Source organism: Periophthalmus magnuspinnatus, chromosome 13, assembly GCF_009829125.3.
Source record: "Periophthalmus magnuspinnatus isolate fPerMag1 chromosome 13, fPerMag1.2.pri, whole genome shotgun sequence".
In the NCBI taxonomy this organism is placed as follows: domain Eukaryota; kingdom Metazoa; phylum Chordata; class Actinopteri; order Gobiiformes; family Gobiidae; genus Periophthalmus; species Periophthalmus magnuspinnatus.
The window spans coordinates 20,490,365-20,513,941 of NC_047138.1; the positions used below are offsets into that span (position 1 = coordinate 20,490,365).

At 39.4% G+C, this 23,577-nt stretch overlaps 1 protein-coding gene across 1 annotated transcript in view; it reads right to left on the bottom strand.

Moving 5' to 3' along the window:
- The window catches only part of robo2 (roundabout, axon guidance receptor, homolog 2 (Drosophila)), a 368,275-nt gene that overhangs the window by 62,562 nt on the left and 282,136 nt on the right, over positions 1-23,577 (bottom strand). The window contains exons 10-15 of the mRNA XM_055226050.1: positions 22,684-22,889; positions 20,072-20,153; positions 19,224-19,389; positions 18,488-18,654; positions 17,914-18,035; positions 8,956-9,187 (exon numbers count right to left, since the gene is read on the bottom strand). Of these exons, the coding sequence (XP_055082025.1) occupies positions 8,956-9,187; positions 17,914-18,035; positions 18,488-18,654; positions 19,224-19,389; positions 20,072-20,153; positions 22,684-22,889 (975 nt within the window). The remainder of the gene's footprint in view (positions 1-8,955; positions 9,188-17,913; positions 18,036-18,487; positions 18,655-19,223; positions 19,390-20,071; positions 20,154-22,683; positions 22,890-23,577) is intronic.

The window sequence follows — 23,577 nt, forward strand, 5'->3', positions numbered from 1 at the left end:
ACTCTGATAAATAAAGACCATAAGTATAGTGCCCACCAAACCAAGTCCAAATTATAAAAACATGAATCATCTCTCTGCTGGAGGATTTGCAGAGAGAGGAGTCATATTGATCCATGCGATGTGTTCTACCTCCCCTATAAGACTGGGAGGAGGCTGGGTGGGCACAGGGCAATGGCTTACGGGGATGAAGAGACAGAAAAATGGAATAAACTGTAGTTTTAGAGGAAGCATGAGGGAGCGGACAAACAGATGGACGGCTCTCATCGATCGCAGATGGAGGTATTACTAGGAGACAGGGGAGGTATGGAGAATGGAGAGAGTCCGGCTTAAGCTTAAGGAGCTGCTGGAACTAAGATGTGCTGTAACATATCACCCTGGATTTGGGGATAAAGCTATTTTGGAAAAGTTCTGGTGGGTAAGTGCAAATGTTGTATTATATCTGTAATGTTGTTTTGAATGGTTTTATTGCTTCTTTTCTGTGTTGTTTCATTGATCTTGTGCAATTAATTCCAGTGAATGGAAAATAATATTAGTTTATTCAATTTAAAAATACAATTCAGTCCGTTCTGTACAGTGATATGTGCACCCACAAAAGGCAATAACTTTACAAATATACATACTTTTTCTACAGGTTTGGACAGTATAGACAAAATTGTGATGTCAGTTCTGATCCATATTATAATCTTATAATGTTTGCATCACTGAGCAGCCCTGTGTGCCTTTTATTCTTGTTTTTGTGTCTTAGAGCTTTATGTAGTGTTTGTTATCACTGTGGAAGAATTACCCCTTGGGCCCTAATAAATAGTTGAAGTTTCATTCATGGATAAAGAAATAAACATGGCTTTGTAAATGTTTAGTATAAATAAAACATTATTGCTTCTTTATGTAAAATCAATGACACAAAAATTTGTCAAACATGTAGATAGCTGTATAACCACATGGCATATTAATATGATGCAATCACACATTCTAACCATTAGCTTATAGCTTGTTATTTATCTGTTTTCTTCCTCTTTATCTGGGGCGGGTCGTAGAGGCAGCAGTTTCAGCAGGGAAGCCCATACTTCCCACACCCCAGACACTTCCTCCAGTTCTTCCAGGGAGATCCCGAGGTGTCCCAAGGTCAGTCGAGACACATAGTCCCTCCACCGTGTCCTGGATCTCCTCCTTCCAGTGGGAACAGATGCCAGAGCTGCAGCCACCTCAGTAGAGCCACCTCAACTGGAGCCACTTCAGCTGGAGCCACCTCAACTGGCTCTACTCAGCTCCTCAGGTGTGACTGAGCTCCTCACCCTGTCTCTATGTTCTCAGTCATATATTGTATCTCCATTTACATTTACTTGAGTAAAGTTTTCACAAAATTGTACTGATTTTTCTCTCCATACTCCATACTTTTACTCCTACTTGAGTAACATATTTAACAGTGCACCAGTACTGTTACTTGAGTAAAAGTTGTGGTTCCTCTTCCCACTATGAGTAAGTCTAAAGTGACTTGTCTGTGTAATCCCTCAGTCGGCCAGATCTGATCCATAGTAAAAGCTGAAAAAAATAAATCTGCCGGTGTTGGTACATTTTCTTATGGAGTGGCAGTTTTGTTTCTCCAATGTAACACTCCCTGCACTCTTCATTACACTAAATGGAGTAGACCAGTGGTCCCCAACCACCGGGCCATGGACCAGTACCGGTCCCTGGATCAATTGGTACCGGGCCACCGGCCGTCCAAGAAAAAATTAATTATTTCCGTTGTATTTATTATCTGAGTCTGAACAATTGTTTATTTTGAAAAATCTTTTATTTTGAAAAATGACCGGGTTCTCTTGGTTACATTTCCGTCACTTGAGCACCGACAACTTAACCACTTAGCGTTCCGACAGCCCGCCCGTGTAAAAAGACGAGACTGGATATAAAGATCCACGTGTAAAATTACGCGCGTGTATTGCGTAATTTTACGAAGCAGTTTTGCGTTTTAAACATGACGAAACGGACAAAACAAAGGAAGTACGCGACCGTGGACACTGTGGATGTTTGTACAAGTTAAACTAGAGGCATCTCGGACCCGGAGCGGTTCGTGAAGATCTCATGGTGGACTCAGGAGCAGAGGGACCTTATGTTTTGATGGACTGGATGTTCCTGATCGGTGAGCGTGGTTTATTCTACTATTAACTTAATTGTGGGGCAAATGTGTATCATGTGTAATCATTAGCATTAGCTAATGCCAATCTGTGCCCCCCGACCACCACCAATCATCACACACACACCACTTGGGTGAAGTGTCTTGCCTAAGGACACAATCACAGAAATTGGTCCGAGTGGGACTCGAAAGCTCTAACCACTGAGCCACTGTTGCAGAATGACTGTCTCACTGTACAATCATGTACAGTGTGTTCTTAGTTTCCAGTGTGTGTTTGTTTACAGTTTGAAGTGTGTGTGTGTTTGTTCACTGTTTGCAGTGTGTGGTTTGTAAATATATATTTATTTTGACCCATACCACTTGTTTTGACTATATTTTATATACAAATATACATTTTATATTGTGTTTTGATATGATATATAAATGTACAGTAATAGAGCAACTGGGTGTGCAGACACAGATTCCTCTCAGTGTGAGTTTTCAGTAGAGCCTCACTGATGTCTGTGGGTTGAAACAGTCAAAAGGTATTGCACTTTTTCCAAACGTTCTCCAAATGTCTTCATTCGGATAGGTTTGGAGAGGCCTGGACTTACTCATGATAAAATGATTGCAAAACTCTCATTTTTATAGGTATTGACCTCAGATTTGAAATGTAAGTGGTCAACAATCTTGTCAGTTGAGATATAGTGTATTTTTGGCCCCAGCTACCTACTGCAGCTTTCTACACCTTCATTTTCACAATTAATGTGTGTTCCAAAGTGTATAAATGCTCAGCAGACAAACTTACAGTGATTCTGACACCTGTGGGTAAAATTATAGGGTGTTACCTTTACAAAGACCCCAAACTAGTGCAGTTACTACTGAGGGTTCAATAATGGTGATTATTTTAATTTGGAGAGGACAGAACAAAGGCAATTTCACCAAAATGACCCGGAATACGAAGGGGTTTTTAACCCACAAATTAGCAAAATGAGTAAAAAAAAAAAAAAAAAACCCGGTCCACGGTAAAATTTTCAAGCGTTGGCCGGTCCGCGGTGATAAAAAGGTTGGGGACCACTGAAGTAGACCACATTACTTTGTTTATGGCTCGGGGTTTTGTCCTTTGGGTGAACCAGTTTCTGTCTTAAATTGTTTGTAGGTTTGAACTCTCTGAAAACAGCGAGAGCTTCTCTGGACCCCAGTCCACCATGCACATCTCAAAGCCACCAACCACTCCTTTGAAAATAGTGAGGTACAGATCTTAGCCAGAGAAAAGAAATGGTTTGATAGGGGAGTTAAAGAAGCTATTTTTTGTTAGGAAAAACAATCCTTCCTTACACAGGAATGGGGGCCATCATCTCTTACCAATCTATAACTCAATCCTCAGACCCAAACAAACAAAGGAAACAAAGAAAGTAATAGTGTGAGCCAGTACAGCCATTAAAGGTTGAATGGAGGCCATTAAGGCTGAAACTGCAGACAATAGCTATTTACAGTTTTAGTGTAGTTAGCGCCTCCCTTCAGATGGATATAAGGTAGTGTCCACCAGCAATCTGACCAGAACTAAAGAAGTGGCTTGGATGAGCAGTGAAACATCTTCACTCCTACAGCGTTGTTTTGCCCAGTTGACTTTAACATTTGTGTTCATTGCAGCTCCTTCAGATATGATTTAGTTTGGCTCATTTTTGTGTCTGTTTGAAAATAACAGATTTTGTGCATCATTTATTTTGTCCTTCAAATTAATTTAATTAATATTAATTTCAAAATTAAAATGAGATGTTATGTCCTGACAGTTACTCTTTAGGTTACTCTTACTTGAGTAGTATTTTCCCAAAATATATTTGTACACCTTACTTAAGTAGTTTCTTGGACCACTACTTTGTACATCGACTTGAAAAATATATTTTCTGAAGGAACGGTCTTGCATTAGTACAACTGCTTGGCTACTCTACCCACTTCTACATTTACAAGACCAAAACATTTTTCCATTTCTGTTTCTTCTTTACTTCCATGATTCACACTGTGGATTCTCACTGAAGCATCAAAATTATGAATGTCACGTGAATGTAGTGAACAAAAAATACACTCAAAATAACTCACAACTTGTTTTAGATTTTGCTTTGAACCCTTTTGCACTTCTGTTATTTCTTGATCCTGAGGCGGCACAGCTGTGAAGTGAAAACCATTTCAGGAGACTTCACCATGAAGCTCACTGAGAGAAGGACAAAGGTTTTCAGCTGTCCACAAAGCAAAGGGTGGATACTTTGACTTTTTTTTTTTCTTTATTACATAATTCCATTTATATTGGTTCATAAAGTTGATATCTTCTGTATCTATATAACATTGTAGAAGTACAAAAACCTTGAATGTGAGGGTGTGTTCAAACTGACAGAGTGTAGGTACCTTTAAGTACAAAAAGTACTTAAAGTCTGTGGGTTGTACAAAAAGTACAACCCACAGACAAAATCAAATGCCCCACAAGCCATGGCCCCATACAGGACTGTCAAACACCGGAAATTACATCCAACATCTCTGTAAAACCAGTTATTTGGCCACATTCAGTCTTCAACACAGAAAAGACATCAGTAACCCTTTATCCAAGCTCTGTCTGCTGCCCTGTCTCACCAAACCATCTCTCAGTAACCCTCCCTCCTCTGCAGTGACCCCGCACCCCCGAATAAATAACATCCCAAAACAATGCTTTAAGATGCTGTTTCCTCATTTGTGTTGTGTCGGGCGGAGAGCGGGCAGGGAGCGGGCAAACATCGATGGAATCATGACAGGTCAATTACTCTTCTCCACCATCCGTCCCCTCCCTCACCCCACACTGTCCAAAATGGCAGCCGTCAGCGTTCAAATCTGCTCTCATCCCTCTGCGGCGGACAAGATGAATGACTCCTCCGGGTGAACCTCGCTCCCGCGATACAGATTACCCGAAAGCATCAGCCGTTCAATTACATCCAGGTAAGCGGTGCTAGCGCGTTGCGACGAGCTAGCGGAAATGCAATGTTGTTCAAAGTTAATATTATGAATGACTTAGCTAGCTGATTAGCATGGATATCTGCGCTAACACAACCAATATGCTTTTATTTTAGCATATTTTTTGGATAGAAAGTTACATATGGGGCTTTAAGCGGCCTATATAATGTTATTTACTGATCTATACTATAATCCAGTTTCCTCATCACAAACATACGTGCAGTTTTGTTTTGTTTCATTCTTTCACACACGTTTAACACACAGACCCTGCATATTTAGTTTCTCTCTCACACAGTCATGTGGCAAGACAAGAAGTGCTCCACTGTGTTTGTAAACTCCGACAGACTAATAATAAAGGGTTACTCAAACATGTGTGAATGAAACAATGAGACAACTCAAGGTATGTTTTTTAGGAGGTAACAGCATTTTAACATGGCTTTAAGTCACTTATGTGTGATATAGGGCCTTTAAATATGGGTTTGTTTCGTATAAATAAACTATTATTATTTGTTTATGTAAAACCAATGACACAAAACGTCAAATTATACATCAGATGTGTTTCATACAGACAGTTGGTCTTACTGCTGTTCAATTACATCCAGCTGAGCGGTCATCAGTGCTTCTAGCATGTGGCGGTGAGCTAGCTATAAGGCAATGTCGTTCAAAGTTAATGTTATGAATGATTTAGCTAGCTGATTAGCATGCATATTTGCGCTAAACAATAGGCGTTTTTCATTATTGGCCCGGGGAGCGCTTGTTAATAGAGCCATTAGTGGGTTGATGTATGACAGGGGCCAATGTGACCCCGAGTCCTGGGAGCCATGGTGAGTGATGGCACAGGCAAACATGTGGTGTTAAAGTCTCGCCAAACAAATGGGGAATGTAAATGTGCGGATAAGTCATTTTCATAGCTCAGATTAACAGGCATTAGTCCAGTCAGCAGCAGTGAGGGGGGACTGGCCTGTGGGAAACATGGCTCTGCTCTTAGACAGGGCTGTAAAATTAGTTGTCCAAATGAGTATTATTATGTTAAGCCTGTTGAGCCTCTGCAGCTCAGTGAGTGAATTCTGGAGGTTCTGAACATGAGGCCTGTCCATATACAGAGAATGAGACACACTTGTATGAGTCTCTATCTGCAGGTTAAGGATCTGGACACATAGGTTCAGTCATAATCATACGATTTTTTTTTTTTTAACTTAAAGGACGCATATAGTTCCTTTAAAACGGCACAGAAACTATATAAAATGTACACTGAGATAGATATGAGAGGATGGCAGCTGTGAAAAGTAATTGCACTATCCACTTTGTACGTTCACTGTAAAACCAGCATGATCAGAATAGACTTGTCTGGTCCCAGTCCTGCAGCGCTCTCTGCTCTGGGACCTCGGCTGTAATCTAAAGGGGAGGTTTTAATCACTCCAGTCCGGACTATCAGTCTCTGTGTCCTGCCCTGATCTCCCCTGTCCCCCGAGGATCCTGAGGCTGTGTGTGAGTGTGTGTGTGTGTATGTGTGTGTGTGTGTGTGTGTGTGTGTGAATCCGCTTCTGCAGCAGGGAAACACACAGACCTGTATATGTGCAGTGAGAGGACAAAAGAGAGAGAGATCTATGTAAATATGGAGTGGAAATTTATGAAAATAAGATTATGATATTTTGAATAATCAACACGGTTACATTCAATTCAATTTAATTCAATTCATTTATTTTTGTAACGCCCAAAATCACAACAACAGTTGTCTCGAAGGGCGTTCATGTTTTGGTTCATGGGGGAAACCGGAGTACCCAGAGGAAACCCATCCAGGCACGGGGAGAAACATGAAAAACTCCACACAGAAAGGCCTTCATTCAGAGGTGTGTGATATTCAAATCTCACAGTGTTTTCACTTAAAAAGGGGGTATTATGTAAAATCCACTTTTTACTGCTTTCCAACATGTTATAACGTCGGTCCCTCATGAAAAACACTCCTGAAGGTTTTAGATGTCATTCATGCATGTGTGAGTAATTTAGTGATCTTTCTGGAGAGTGTGATAGCGCTCTGAAGGAGGAGAAAGCAGAGAGCAAAGGGAGGAAGGACTAAATGCATGCAACTTCAACTTTTTAATACATTGCATATATATATATATATATATATATATATATATATATATATATATATATATATATATATATATATATATATATATATATATATATATATATATATATATATATATATATATACATACATATGAAGTAGATATACAGTGGTCCCTCATTTATCGCAGGGGTTACGTTCCAAAAATAACCCACAATAGGCGAAAGTAGTCAGCTGTATTTTTTACAATTATTACTTATGTTTTAAGGTTACAAAACCCCTCATTACACACATTATACACTTTTCTCAGGCAGGCATTAACGTTTACTCACATTTTTCGTGTTATAGCAAGGGACCAGTGTAAGTGATACCGGCTCAAACTGGAACAGTTATCAGTAAAACCATTTCTCCATCTCATCCTCTTCATAATTATTAACCATCAACACACCTTGCCCATTTTCTCATATCTGGTTATGAAGATTTTACATATAATCTCATTATATATCCTCAGATCAGATATTGAGGACTATCTCTTGGAAGAGTTCTTGTCTGGACTGGTCTCTTTCACACATCTCCTCACACCTCACACTGTGTCACAGCCTCACAGCAGCAGCAGATCCATGTGTGAGACTGGACCCTGGTCTGGCCACATCCCTCTCACATGCAGTCCAATGTACTCTGAAGCTAGTACTTACACTGCTCTGAGGAAGGAGTTCTTACCTACTTGATTCTAGTTTTGGGTCGCTATTGTTCGCTGGTAGCCTCTCACCCAGAGAACAAGAATGAGATTTAGCTGTTAAATATCTAGCCCAGTTTTCCCTTAGTATGACAGTTTTGGTAAGATTGACAGTAATACTACCTGTATGGAGATGAGCAGCAGACATACACAGATGTATTTCCTAGCTGTAATTGCTTCATAACACACATACAGTAAATAAGGGCCAGGTTCGTCCAATTTACACAAAAAATATTATTTGACAAATAAAATATAAGATACATGACACCATTTCTTTTTTTTTTTTTTCTTTTTTTTTAATGAAAATGTGGTCACTGCATGTAAACTGTCACCACATTTTGGATGGAATTTTGTGGATATGAGATGAAGAATTTTTGGAATTCAGCACTACTTCCTGTATGACACTTCACTGACTAATACTCACCACTTATATTATCCCACCAATCAATAAAATAAAAAAAAAAATAAATAAAAAAAATAAAAACCCTCTTTAAGCACTTAATACAATTGCATTAATTTCATAAGGGACTAGAAATTCGAACAACTTTGCAGTAACATTTCCAGTAATAATAGTAGTAGTAGTAGTAGTAGTAGTAGTAGTAGTAGTAGTAGTAGTAGTAGTAGTAGTAGTAGTAGTAGTAGTAGTATTGTTGTCATGATACTAAAATTTCTTGATTTCATACTAGACTCCATACTAGATAGACTTGATACTCAATACTGATTCTGATACCATGATGATAATAAAACACTCTTTCTTTAGACAATAGAATGCTATTTTCAGCATTAAATGGTAGTACTTTCTTTTCTATTCCCATGTGGCCTTACATCTGTGTAATCCCACAGTGATCCAGTAAGTTCCATAGTGGTCCATGAGCATATACTACTCTATGTGGTCCTGTGACTAGAACTTTTTTAGTATCGACCACTGCTCAAATGAGTTTCTAGTTTCAATACTTGCTTATTTAGTATTGATTAGTATCTGATATTCGATACTTTTGACAACCCTAAATAGTAGTAGTGATATGTATAGTAGTATTATTAGAATTTGAGCCTTACCCTCCTCTGTGGTCCGTGCCGTCCTGGGTTCACTGTCCATGCCCTGGAACTCACTGAAGTATGGGCGGGCCTTGATCTCGTAGGCGATGCCCTTCTTTAGCCCTGTTAGCACCACGCTGCGCTCAGAGGGGACTTTCACCTCCACAGTCTGCCAGGGACCCGGAGCTGGGAGCCCGGATGCCTGCCGGTACAGTACCCGGTACCCCTGGATGAACTGAGACTGCCGCTCCACCTTGGGGGAACATGGAAGAATAGTTTCAGATGGGGAAGAGGAATGCTTGGATGAGATATGATATGTTATTAAATAATAAAAGCCAAAAGTAAAATCTGTCAACTGGACAAAAAGTTGTAGGAGTGAAGACAAGCAGTGAAACATCTTTACTCCAACAACTTTTGTGTCCAATTGACAGATTTTACTTTTGGTTTTTACTGTGGATCAGACCTGGAGGACTGAGGGATTACACAGATATGTTACCAATGCAGCCCCAAAACAGCTGCTTTTCATTGGTAAACCTATGCAACCCTGTAAGCAAAAAAAAAAAAAAAAAAAAAAAAAAGCTTTTGTTTATTTGGTTGGAATACACTTCAAGGACATGCAAAATTGGATAGATTGGTGCCACAAATGTACTTAGTCACACATAATCACATAATCTGGAAATAGGGAATGCAAGGCATGGCAAGTTTATTTGTATACCACAATTTGTACACAAGGCAATGTGCTTTACAGAATAAGAAAGTGATTAAAATCACAATACAACAAATCAAAACATAAACAATCACAAATAATTATCGTGAAATTAACATGGTGCAGGTGTGAGTATAAAATAAACATTTATACTCACACCTGCTCCTGTTGTGTTAACTCCCCTTCCCCTTCCCTTGGCTGCCCTGGCATGCCCAGGCCATCATTGTAAATAAGAATTTGTTCTTAATGTTTTGCCTGGTAAAATAAAGGTTAAATAAATAAATTATATCATTTTAAAAAGACCTAGGCAGTTATTTTGTTTGTTTTTGTTTGTTTTGTTCAGTATTTGAACAGGGCACTCATGAAAAAACACTCACTGAGCTCTCTCTGTAGAAATAAAGATACATTAATACAAATAAAACTCCTTGATAAAGCTTTTCCTTTTCAGTTTGCAGCCAGCTGTCTGAACCTATTAAACATACACTGTGTAACTTTTCTGGTGAAGGGTTTATCAATTGAAAATGTTTCTTCACTCCAAATGTTCAACAGTATATGAATAGTGCATGAGACTCATGAGATCCTGTACTGTTTTAGGCTCTGTTACATTTGTCACTGCTGATACACATTTTTCTGTATCTGACCTTGGCATTTCTTGGCAAAGTCCAGTCTGGGAGCACCACAAAGACAACTCTGACTCAAGACCACTTATTTCATTCTTTCTCAATCATACAGCAAACATGATTGAAACAACAGCAAACAACACCCCTTAAAGAAGTGATTTTATTGAAAGCAACACTGTGTAATGTTCTGGAGGTGGCACATCACCTGGAAACAGAAAGTTAAAACCATTTTTTTTTAGAACAATGCATGCCAAATTGTGAAAGATTATACCCAAAGGAACATAATTTCCATGGAAGATTTTCTTTGGGTCCTCCTCCAGGCCAAATAAGAGTCAGGTTTGTGAAGATGCAAGCCCATTCACAATAAGGATGCGTTTTTCAGTACAATAAAACCCTCCAAAATGGATATATAAAACATGTTTTGTTTAGCCTGTTTTGTTAAAAAGTTACACAATGGGACACCAGGTTTTAATTCTTATAACAAGGCATCTGTTCCCTGTTGTCCCTGAAACTAGCCCCCGCCCAAACCCCAGCATGCACCCAACCCCCTATATCTCTATCCCGCCCTGATCGGTACTAGTGTGCCGTGTGCCGTGTGTGAGTGCAGTGATACAAAAGCATCTCTAGTGTTTCTACCCCTCACAAATTGTACCCTGATGGCTCTGTGGGGGGCAGTAGTGAGCTTAATGTGCGTTTTATCACTTGCTATGACACACTTAGCTCAATGAGGACGCCACATTAGCTAACAGTGCTAACCCTGAGCCAAGCCACACTTAAGTACTCCAGTAATGGTTTCTTTAAGGGCACCACCATGTCCCCAATGCATTATCAATATGAAGTTGAGACATGCAGAAGGAGGTGAGAGAAAAAGTAGGATGTCAAGCTGCAAAAGTGATATGGAGAACAGGAAATGCACAGTACTAGTGGTTCTCAAACTTTACCCAAGTATTTGGGCTTCTGAGTAACACCAGCTTGAAAAAAAAAAAAATAAACAAACTTTGATTCTGAGGTATCAAATATCCATGCAGGTGTAGTGTGTAAAGCAACATATTAAACAGTGTTTCAAGTGGACTGAGGGAGTGTGACGTCACCTACTTAGCCTTAGCGACCTTAGCGACCTTGAGAGCCTTGAAAGGCGCCTAACAAATAAAATGTATTATATTATTATTATTAGCTTCTTTTATCTGCAGCTCCAGTGTATCATAGCAACCAAAGAGCCACTCAGGAGCAAGGTTGTTGAATGTACCTGCCCCTTATCAATAAAGCATTATAGAGTTGTTAAATTTGCTAATGGACACTTCCGGGTCCATTAGCTGATTGAAAACAATGAACATGTCTACAATTTAGTCTTTTGTTTTACAACACATCTCAGGTTAAACAGAGAACACAGTTGTTTAAAGCTAACAAGATTATAAACATGAATCTATGGTTATAACTTTATACGAGAGAAGTTGAGGTAAGAAGCTAGGCTAGGCTAAACTAGCATTAGTGTAGAATTGGCAATTCTATGTTATGATAGACTTATTTATTTATTTGACTAGGACAATGCATATTGATGAACAGACATGATTCAACATGAATGTAAATACACCAGATTAACAGCCAAAGGCTAATTTCCATTTGTTGTCCTAGGGACTGGGGTCACAAAAGGGTCAAGTTAAAAATTGCACACTACATTACATTCACTGCACAGTTCCTATGGTTGCACATTGCACACAATGATTACTACAGTATGTACATATTTGATACAGTTTGTGGTTAAACATGTTTGAAGAGTAATTGTCTCTTATTTGATGACTAAGGGACAAAAACAATGCTAGAAATTAGCTGTGAAATTTCTGATTGGACCCGGAAGTGGCATCATCACTTAACTCTATAGCTGTCAATAAAACCTGTTGCTAACGCTAGCTGTTGCTGATCTTGGTGAAAGAAAGCTCCTGATTTGTCTGTTATTTATGTTCATATCTTGATTTGGTGTCACAGTAGTAAAATCAAAACCCCAGGATCATGTAGAGCGAGTTAATACAAACATTTTAAGACCAAAATGATGAGCTTGACAGCAGCAGTTACAGAGCGAAGGGTAACGGTTTTTCAATACAAAATTAATTGGAGCCAGATTTGATGGAACGACTTCACGCTCATGCTCATACTCCTTGGTAGTGAGCTATGTCTTACTTGAATAAAATTTTGGGCTACTCTACAGACCTCTGTGGAATACTATTCCTCCAGGTATACTTTGACGTCCAAACTAGCTTGAACAATACAGTAGCTTAGCATAGACATATTTTGGCAGTCTTATATGTTTCTCTGTGTTAAAATAGACTTGAGCCATACTTAAGTCCAGTATTTATGGTGAGTGAGTGTGAGCGCATATACAGAGGCAGCCTGCACATACATCAGGCTAATGGCTTGTTAAAACAGCGCTCAGTACAGTATTAAGACGGAGGATTTCTCACACAGTCAAGTTAAAAAGATGGATGCCCTCTCCTGACCCGAAACTTAAAGGTCCCATATTACGCCATTTTCTAGTGTGTTATAGTGTAGTTTTCTTTATCACAAACATTCTTGGAGTTGTATTTTGTTTAATTCACACGTTTAAGACTCAAACCCGCACCCGTTGAGTTCTTCTCTCAAACAAACACTTTGTTCTACCTTGTGATGTCATGTGGTAACACAGGAAGTGCTCCAATCCAAATTCAGGTAGTTTTTTGATGATGTAACAACATTAATACCTGGCTTAAAGCTCACAAGAATCAATTTTGTGTAATATAGGACCTTTAAAACCTCTCACTCTCCCTCTCCACCCTTCCATTCAACCATCTGCCCTTACACACCTTCTCGCACCAATCACCCCCTCCTCTCCCATCTTTCCCATCTTTCCTCCAGCCCATCTCCTCTCATTCTTCTCTCCTCTTTTTATCCTTCTCTCCTTTCCCAGTCTCCCCTCGTCTCCTACCACTCCTCTCAACCTTCTCTCCTCCTCCTCCTCTCATCATCCTCTCCTCCCCATCTCCCCTCTTACCATCCACTCCTTCCCCTCCACTCTTTCCCCCCTTCTCATCCTTCTTACTTTTCTCTCCTTCCCCAACTCTCCTCTCTCCTCTTCCTCCCCTCACTTACACCCCACCTGTGCCTCATCTCCCCTACTCTCTTCTTCTCCTCCCTCTCCTCCCCCCCTTCACTCCTCCTCTCATCCTTCTCTCCCTCCCCTCCTCTCATCCTTCTCCTCTCATCCCTCTTTCTCTTCCTCCTCCTCCTCCTCCCCCTCTCACCTGCCTCCTTCTCTCCTCCTGTATACTAAAGACCCCTGATTCATTACTCTTAACCCTGGTTCGACTTCACATTCATAAAGCTACACTTTCACCAGGTTGCCAGGTCAGTAAACACTTTGGAGTGATGCTGGCATCTGATTGGTCAGAACGAAACATCAGCCTTTGTCAGCGAATTACAGATGTGTTAAAGTACACATCTGTAATTCGCTGAATATATGCCAATCATGGGACTGACATGAAAATACATACAAAATATATGCATGACTTTGTTGTTGTAAAATACTGGTGTGTAAATGTGCGTGGTTATAAATGATGTGGTTAAAGGTCCCGTGTGGTAACTCTGTGTCGCATATGTTGATATATGTGCCTAGAAATTATCTTAATTTGCATATGTCTTATTTTGTTAGGAAAATATGATGGTGACATTAAATAGCAGCTGGCAGTTATGATTAGCCATTATCAAATAAAAAATACAAATTATGTTTTTATTGTCAGCGGTAAACAACACTGAGACAGGGGGAGAAAGGGTGTTTTACTTCTATGAGGTATTAACTACTACCACATAACCTATTGAGACCCCCCCCCCCCCTATCACAACATAATCAGCCATCCCACTAATGAAACTGCTGAACATCACATCAGGTTTGTCAAGTTGCTTTTGTATCATGTTTTTGTATATTTATGGAGAATTGTCATGTGGGAGCATGGGTGATGCAGCCTTGCACAGAATCTTACTGCTAACCATAAGGTGGGTTTAAATAGGGCATACATAGATGACATCTAAAACATCTTCAGGCATGTGATTGGCACATTATAAGCTCCAAAAAGTCATTTTAGCGTAAAAACCCTTTATATAAATTTGGCTACACTTTTTTTAATTTCATTTATTAGTCTTATATAATGAAAACATTAAAAAATACACCTGATAAATGACTCTAATTTTTGAGTAATCTATAAAATGTATGCAATGTTCAATGTAATTTTATTGTATGTTTGTAAAAGTCATTTAATCACAGCTAATCAACTGTGGAGAACGTTGTGACCATAAAATAAACAGTAGTTCCTCAGCCTGAATCAAATTTCTCAGCCTTAATAAAATATCTGCTAATGAATTAGGGCTATTAAATTTGCTGTTATAAAGTGCAGCCATTTTAGTTTATCTTGATGAACTATAGCAATAGAATCTCAGTTGGTAGAGTGTTTGTCCACTGATCTGAAGGTTGGTGGTTCAAATCCAGCACATAAACATCATTGGTTGAGCAGTCAGATCCGCTGACCCACAGACTGGTGGTGCGATTCCAGCTCCGACAGATGAATGCTGCTGTTGTGTCCTTGGGTTTTTAACCTACCCTCAGTGTCTGTATACACTGGTGTATGAATGTGTGTGTGAACAGGTGAGTGGTTCCATAGCATTATGCATTTTGCTGTATTTTCAAGTTTTTCTGATTTTTTCACTCTGGACCATTCACTGCCTGATGCAAAACACTATTATATCACTGTGGTACATGTAGCCAACACGGTGACAGGAGTTGCCCGCAGGCCAGTGCTAAAAATAGCACAACTCACCAGCTACACTAGCTGAGCTACATCTAAAATTGGATTTTATTTTGTTGCTATTTTGTTTTTTAGTCACCCTAGCATTTACATCGATTTAAACATGACAATATCTTAAAAATAAGTCCTGGACGCCTCCCTAGGGAGGTGTTCTGGACATGTCCCACCGGGAGGAGGCCCCAAGGAAGACCCAGGACATGCTGGAGGGACTATGTCTCTCGGCTGGCCTGGGAACACCTTGGGGTCCCATCGGAGGAGATGGAGGATGTGTCTGGGGTGAGAGAAGTCTGGGAGTCCCTGCTTTGACTGCTGCCCCCCCGCCCAGGCCCCGGATAAGCGGAAGAAAATGGATGGATGGATAAAAATATGTTCATTATACATGAAGTTTAGATAAGTTATGGTGGACTTTGACCTACTCAGTTCAAAAGTTAGTATTGTGCGTGTGACAAAACCAATGCTCATAGATAGTAAGCTAGTGGGCGTTGTGAAGATGGGCACTGAATGCACTTTCTTACCCTAAAAACATGGCAGAAAAAAAGAAGAAAAGAAGAAGAAGAAAATGTATCACTTTCACAATGAATGGGAAGAGGAGTCTGGAAGAGACTGTAAAATAAACCTGCGTGTGTCTCATTTGCAGGGCGACTGTGGCGACGGCAAAGCAGCACAATGTGGAGATACAATTCACTACATGTCACAAAAGCTACCATGCTAACTACACACCGGGAAGCGCAATACGGCAGAAAAACCCTGTGAGCTAAAGACAGAAGCAACGTCTTTTTTTTACGAGACCAGCAAAAAATATTTCTATTTCAAAAAATATATTTATTTAAAAAAATATAGAGATTTATTTAAAAATATGTACATTGATTTTTCTTTAACATTCGATAATTGATAACTTTTTGAAACATGGTGCAACATGGTTTATGTTTTTTTAAAAAGGTTTGTCAGTGGCTAGTGAAAATGAGACATTTTTCCTATGAGATGTAGTGATGTAGTAATCATCTGAAAATGTAACAACTATTGAGATGAATAAAGTTAAAGTGCTGAATATTGATATCCGTTTCCCACCGTGCTCATTGTTGATAATTATTGTGAGAAATCATTAACGTGATCAGTGTCTTCACATAGATGATTATCATTAATCATTATTAATAATGTATAACTAAGGACAAACTAAGCAAATGTGTTATTTCAGAAGAGAGTATCAAACTGGTAGCCCTTCGTATGACAGGGCCCATGAAGTAGCTCTCAGTTTCAAAAAGGCTGATGACCCCCGAACTAGAGGTACGCAGGGGCCTATACAGTACTAATATTTGCATAATTTAAAGTCAGTTTAATCCACTTTTTGATCCACTTTTGGGTATTTTTTTGGTTAGAACTACTGTGACAATGGCACAGTCTAATTCAGACATGGGAAAACCATACATGGCTCTTTAGGCTTATTAATTCGCCCCGCCGATTAGATTAGATTAAAATAGGTAAGGGTAAACCTTGTTCAAAGTTTTTCTGCTGTGTTTATTTAACTGAAATTGAATAAATGAATTATGAATTTAAATAACGCATTTGGAAAACAGTTTGTAAAATGAGCCTTGCATATTCATGCTTTGCAACAGGCAGTTACAGGCCAAATCTCTAATGTAATATATACATATATATATCCTGGCCCGGCCCCTCTGTCAAATTTTAGAACCCGTTGTGGCCTGTGTGTCAAAAAGTTAGCCCACCCCGGTCTAATTTTATAACAGATTTAGCCAAAATTTAGACCTAAATAGTCCAGAGAACTACTGCACTGTACTGCAATAGACTCTCATTTTTGGATGAAGACAAGGAGGTGCAGGCGATGAAGATGTCTGACAGCTCTTCTCTGTGGTGCTCTGAAACTGTGCAAGGTTCAGAGGTTCAGAGCTTCACTTACTTTAAAGTGACAAGAGTCGCAAATCCCACATCCCCAGAATCATGTCACCATCTAAATGCCAGTCTAAAGGAGAGGGCTTTCTTAGAAGATAGTGTCTATGTTTAAGTGTGGCAATATGTATGATAGCCATCTTTATTAGCTGCAAAGTTTTAGCTCTAATGCTAAATTAATAGATGCACCTAAACATCTTCTAGCCTCCGCTCACACCTATTTAGTCCTTACATCTCATTTCCTTTACCTTTATTTCTACAGGGAGAGTCCATGAATGCACCAGACCAATACAAACAAAAACAAACTAAAGAAATACCTGTGTAGGTCCATTTAAAACATTAAAGACAGGATCAGGTGTGAGTATAAATGTTTATCACCACATTATTAAAGTGCATTAGTGGCACCAATCTATCCAGTTTTGCATGTCCTTCAAATGTATTCCATTGTTGAGAAACAAACTAACCAAAAGCTTTTTTTTCAGTTCAAGAACGGTCAGTTTTTAGATGTGGACAGTCATGAGATCTTAAAATTCCTGTATCAAAGTTCAACAAACAAGTGAGATATTAAGTAAGTCTATCACCATAGTCCCGTATAAATACATTTATAGAATGTTGTTCTCTTCTCACAGATAGCGATGACCAACCTACTTTTCCATATAGTGTACAGTGAGGGGTTTAAATTCATCACCTGTTATGAAACAAAGGGCTGACTGAAAGAGTACATCTAAAGGTTTCAAAGTAGAGGCTGAAGTCTACATGTATATTATATCTCCATAATCCAGTACAGAAATAAAGATTGCTTGAACAATATCTCTGACCTTTGAACTGCTGTAGACTAGGAGAACAGTGGTCTAACGAGTTGAATGGGGTTGCTTAACAAGCTCAGCGTTCAGGGCATGTAAACGTGACTTTAAAGACTTACGGTCCATGTGGCCTGGATGGAGGTGGGACTGAGGACCACTGGGTTATGGAGCTTGACCTGGACCTCCCCCAGCTCCTTCTGCACGTGCCTGTGGTCTACACCCTGAGCCGGAGGGCTGATGTCTGCAACATAAATGTATACAACAGAACATGAGCATCGATGAGTATAGGTCAATTAAAAGCTTTTTTGTCCTGTTCTGATTGGCCAAGGACAGAGCCAGTGACACATACAGATACAGCAGAGTCTGGAGAGTAGAATTTACGTGCTAATACTAATACTAATACTAATACTATACTATACTAATACTGTACTATACTATACTATATTATACTAGTACTGTACTATACTATACTATCCTATATTATACTAATACTGTACTATACAATAAAATACAATATAATACTATACTATACTAAAATAAACTACAATTAAATAACTTTTTTTTATTATTAACAAAACAACTAAACTAAAACAAAACAAAACAATACAAAAAAATTAAAAAATAAAATAAAATAAAATAAAATATTAGAATAGAATAGAATAGAATAGAATAGAATAGAATAGTAGTTGTTACCTTGTGTCCTGACAGGCTCGGACATGGTGCTCGGGTCACTCACTCCCTGGTTACTGACTGCTCGCACCATAAACAGGTAGATAGTGTTTGGACGCAGCCCCTTCACGGTGTACTGAGGGGTCTTCACATGGTCTGCTACTGTCTGCCAGCTGTTACTTACTGACTGACTGCAACACAACAGCACAACATTTATTGCTAAGATGGACTTGGCTCTTAACATCTCACATGAACACACTGCTAATTCTGCACTGGTGTTCTTGTTGTTTCTGCTTAGAAATGTAAATGGTGGAAAAATAAAATCACAAACCAAAGATAAACCATAGACTGTGTTAAGAAGGGGACTGAGTGAGTGTGATGTCACCCATAGCGTTCATATCAGGTTATATATACAGTCTATGTGATAAACCAATGTCTTTGGGTTGTTATTACATTGACATGAGTGAATTGGCCTGCTGTTCAACATCTGCACATTAGTGAAAGCACATCATATTTTCGCTATAACATCAGTCTCACATCATTTAAACTGTCAGTATCAGTAAACGTTATAGAACAAGGTTTTATAAGGTGAAAAGTAAACCAGATGTCTAGATAGTGAAGGTTTAGGGCACAATTTAACAAAACACTCACATCATTGTTTACGGTTTCATCTATTGACAAGGCGCCCTATCAAATGTAGTCACGTGGGTGGTTATCGTCAATATTTAACTATTGCTGTTACGATAGGATATATTTCTACCTGAAAGCCTCGATGACATAGGAGGAGACAGGTGCAGTGGCAGAGGCCCCAGTCTGCCATGACAGGGACACACTGTTCTTGGTGACATCAGTGACCTGAGGTTTGGATGGGGGTCCGGGCAACTCCGGCTCCTCCTGACTCTTCACCACCCCCGTTCCAGCAGACTCTGAGGGTCATATACAGATGTTTAAGTAAAACGGCAAATAGGCACACCAATATAACTCTTTTAAGGATTCAAATTATTCAAAAAGCTTTACATAAAGAAACCACTCACTCATTCACACATTCATATACCAGCGTACAAAGACACTGGGGGCAACGTGGGAAGTGTCTTGCCCAAGGACACAACAAACGTATTGTTTTGAGGAAGCTAGGACTGAACCACCAACTTGTTGGTGAGTGGATCTGATCACTCTGTCGATGATGTTTTCTTATGTCAGGAGTTGGATTTGAAACTCCAACTTTCTGATCAGAGGAGGAGCAATCTACCAACTAAACTACTGCTGCTCAGTATAATCAATGTGTTTTGTTTTTTTTTTCCTGTAAACTCACTGTACATTCAAGTGGTTGTCATCTGGACACTGTTTTTGCAATCAAGATGTTTCAGCTCCAGAAGCCATTTTTGATCGTACTGGTTTGAGACCCAGGGGTATATACTTCTGTACTGTACTGTACTGTACTGTACTGTACTGTACTGTACTGTACTGTACTGTACTGTATTATACTATATGATACTAACATCTTAATTGATCAAGATGACCACCTATGAAACTCTACACTGGACCACTTCTGGACAAATGCCCTTTTCAAACTGACCTTATGTAATACCCATTTATACAGTTCCATACCTTTAACTTCCAGAAAGGCGCTCCATGAAGTCTCCCCACTGGAGCTGGTGGCCACACAGGTATAGATGCCCGAGTCAGACACCTAGTTGAGGGTGGACACAAAAACACATATCTTAGGTTCAGTTAGGATGGTTAAGGTGGGTACACATGACTTCTGCATTTGACTAATCCTCTATGTCGAGACCAGAGGGTGACCAAATATAGGGCCGCACAGTATATTGCTGCGATTATTTCAATAATAGAATGTCCTCTGAACAAAATCTCTTGTTTTTTTAATAAAGTTGTTGTTGGAGTTGTTTACAATGTGCAGCTGAGCAATCCTATTTTTAAACATATATCCCAAATCAAATCACAATTGCAATTAGATTTTTCCCCCAAAATCACCCTAACAGCTCTCACTGGGACCTTGTTGTGATTGGAGAGCGATTCCCTCTTCCCTCGGACATAATTTCCACACTCTCTGTTTCACTATAAAATAATAGACTTCCCCCCCAAAAAAACATGATTTAAAGGGTTAATATTAAAAGCTTAAATAAAAATAACCTCAGACCACTCTGCTCATCCTGTCATAAATACCGTAATTGCCTATTTTCTCTGCTGGTCCATGGCTTGCTGATGTCCCATCACTCACCACCCCTGCCTCCCTGTGTCTGTCCTGGGCCAAACCTTATGTCATATCTGTGTGTGTGTATGTGGGTGCATGGGGGTAAATCTCAAAGTGCTGACACTAATTCCATCATCTCCTCCATTCAGAACTCAGCACTCTCTCTACAATGCACCCCCTGCCCCCCCCATTCCCCTTCTCTCCCTTTGTCCCGATGGAGAGGTGGGCCGCGGCGCACACTCTGGCTCGCTGACAGCTGCTGGCGGAGGGACTACTTTTTTCATCTCCTTATTGAATCATATCAGCGGTCAGCCATGTTGTCAGGGGTAATGGGTAATTGAGAAAATTCATCTTGATAAGCAGAATTTTTTTGAGGTTTTAGATGTCATCCATGCATGTTTGAGCAATCTAGTGATCTCTCCTCAGCCCTATTCAAACCTTGATTTTGCACAAGGCTTCACCCACAAGCCTGCATCATCCATGGTCCTGCACTACAATTTTCCATAAGTATACAAAAGCAAGGTACAAAACTCTACACTACAGCTTCACAAACCAGATGCAATGTGCACTAGTTTCATTAGCAGGATGCACGCTGATTGTGTTGTGATAGCACTCTGAAGGGGGAATGACTCAGAATGGAGAGCAAAGGGAGGGGAGTTATTTAACATGTATGTTTGTTTTTGTGTGTGTGTGTATGTTTTTTTTTATTTTTTATTTTATTATAGTGATTCTTTTGTTTGGAATTACGTTTTTAGGGACAGGTTTTTGGAACGGAAAACCTTGATTATTATTATTATTTTTTTATATATATATTTTGAAGTATGAAATATATCACTTAATCTTAATCCATAAATTCCTAAATACATGAGTAAACGGGGACAACAAACTATTCAAAAATACTCACATAAAAAATCTGTCTTCACTGCATTTGAACTCATATATACATTTCAGTGTAGGAAGCTATTAGCCAAATGAGCAGCCACACGTTTTTTTGTTTTTTTGGGGGGGTTTTTTGCCCTCGTCTTTCCATCAGCTTTATTGAGTTGTGTCAGCAGTCAGCCATGTTGTCAGGAGTAACAGATATTCCTTTGGGGCTTGACAGAGAGATGGATAGAGGGGACAGGCAGGGCAAACGAGTGGAGGCTAAATGTAATCAGGTCTAAATGTCCACATGTGCCTTTGAGCCCAGCTGAGCAACTCTAATGTGACGCTAACTCAAACTGTAAAACCATTTCAAAATCAATACCAGCTATTCATCTTCTTCCCCCATGCTTCCATTCAACAAAAATTACACCATGGCAACTGGATTCAGTCATTCATAAATCAAGTTTAAAGGACCCATACAATGCTAAGTTAACTATTTGGAGCTAATAGTCAAGTCATAATGTTGCTTCCTTATTGAAACCATATCCAGTTGTCTTTTATTCATGCAGGTTTGAGTAATCCTAAAAAAATGTCATGAGTGGGTATTTTAAAGTACATACACCTCCACTGGACTACTTATAGGTAGCAGTTATGGTCATCTTTATTGAAACTGCTTATTGAAACCCAGAGGTAAGTAGTACTCAGTTACTTTTACTTCAGTAACTTTTTAAAGAAAAGAGCATACTGTACTTTTACTCCTATTTGGGTAATATTTGTATTGCAGTAACAGTACTCTTTATGTTATGAAATGATTTGAACATCTGTGTATGTTGCAATGCTCCTTCAGATATGATTTAGTTTGGCTCAGTTTGAGTCTCTTTGAAAATACCACATTTTTTGCATTATTTACGTTTTGTCCTTCACATCAAGTTCTAATTATAAATCAGATGGTATGTCCTGACAGTTACTCTTGCTTGAGTAATGTATTGGACCACTACTTTACTTGTACTGCTTGAGTATGATTCTGAAGTCACGTTGCTCTTACTTTAGTACAGTTTTCGGCTACTCTCCCACCTGTTGGTATCTACCAAGTTTCTGATACTACTTGCAGTGAAAAGGTTATTGTATCCAAGTGCTATGGTACCTTGATGTTCCTGATCTGTAGACTGCCCAGCTCCTGGAGGGACATACGAGGGTCTTTCCCCAGCAGACTGACCCCGTCCTTGAGCCAGCTGACAGAGGGGATGGGCTCTCCGGATGCCTGGCAACGTAGCAGAGCCACACTGTCCCGGGGCAGGCTCTGGTTGGAGGGGCCCTGGCGGATCACGGGAGGGGGTCTGTCTGTCAGCACTGGGAAATCAACAGAAATGTGGTTAGTAACACACAAATGCTTCTACATTTGAGGGAGCAGTAGATTTTGTATGTACTAGGGCTGCACCGATCCAGCTTTTTCTGTCCTGATACTTATGTCAATAATATATTTATGTATCTGCTGAAACCTGACATCAACCAACAGCAGAGCTGAGACTGAAGACTGCATTTATTTACTTTAAACTAAAATACAACTAAAAGCCAAAACTGACCCAAATGTGTTATGTAGCTGTTTTTTTTTTTATCTCTCAAGTAACAGCTTTGCATAAATAAAAGGTCAAACATTACAAGACTTTCCAACCAGAATGTCAGCTGAACCAATATTTGAAAGCCAAAGCCTCTACTGCTACTACCACTATTACTGCTATTACCACTACAGTTTTGGTTTAATCTGAGACATTTAACATCTGCATGGCCCTTATGGTGTACTTTGTCACATCTTTTAACTTAACCATATAAAATGACTTCATAAATCTGGAGAAAGGAGGAAACACAGAAATTTAAGATTGCATTCATGTGGGGAAGTTTCCTGTAATATTCTGAACAGTAGTTTTATTACAAACCTCTGTGGCCCACATTGACTCACTGTGGTTTGAGTCAATGTTTCATTATGGAGAGAGTGGGCCAGCTGAAGAGGTGATGGTACTTTTCCTAACAGTTCAGTAAA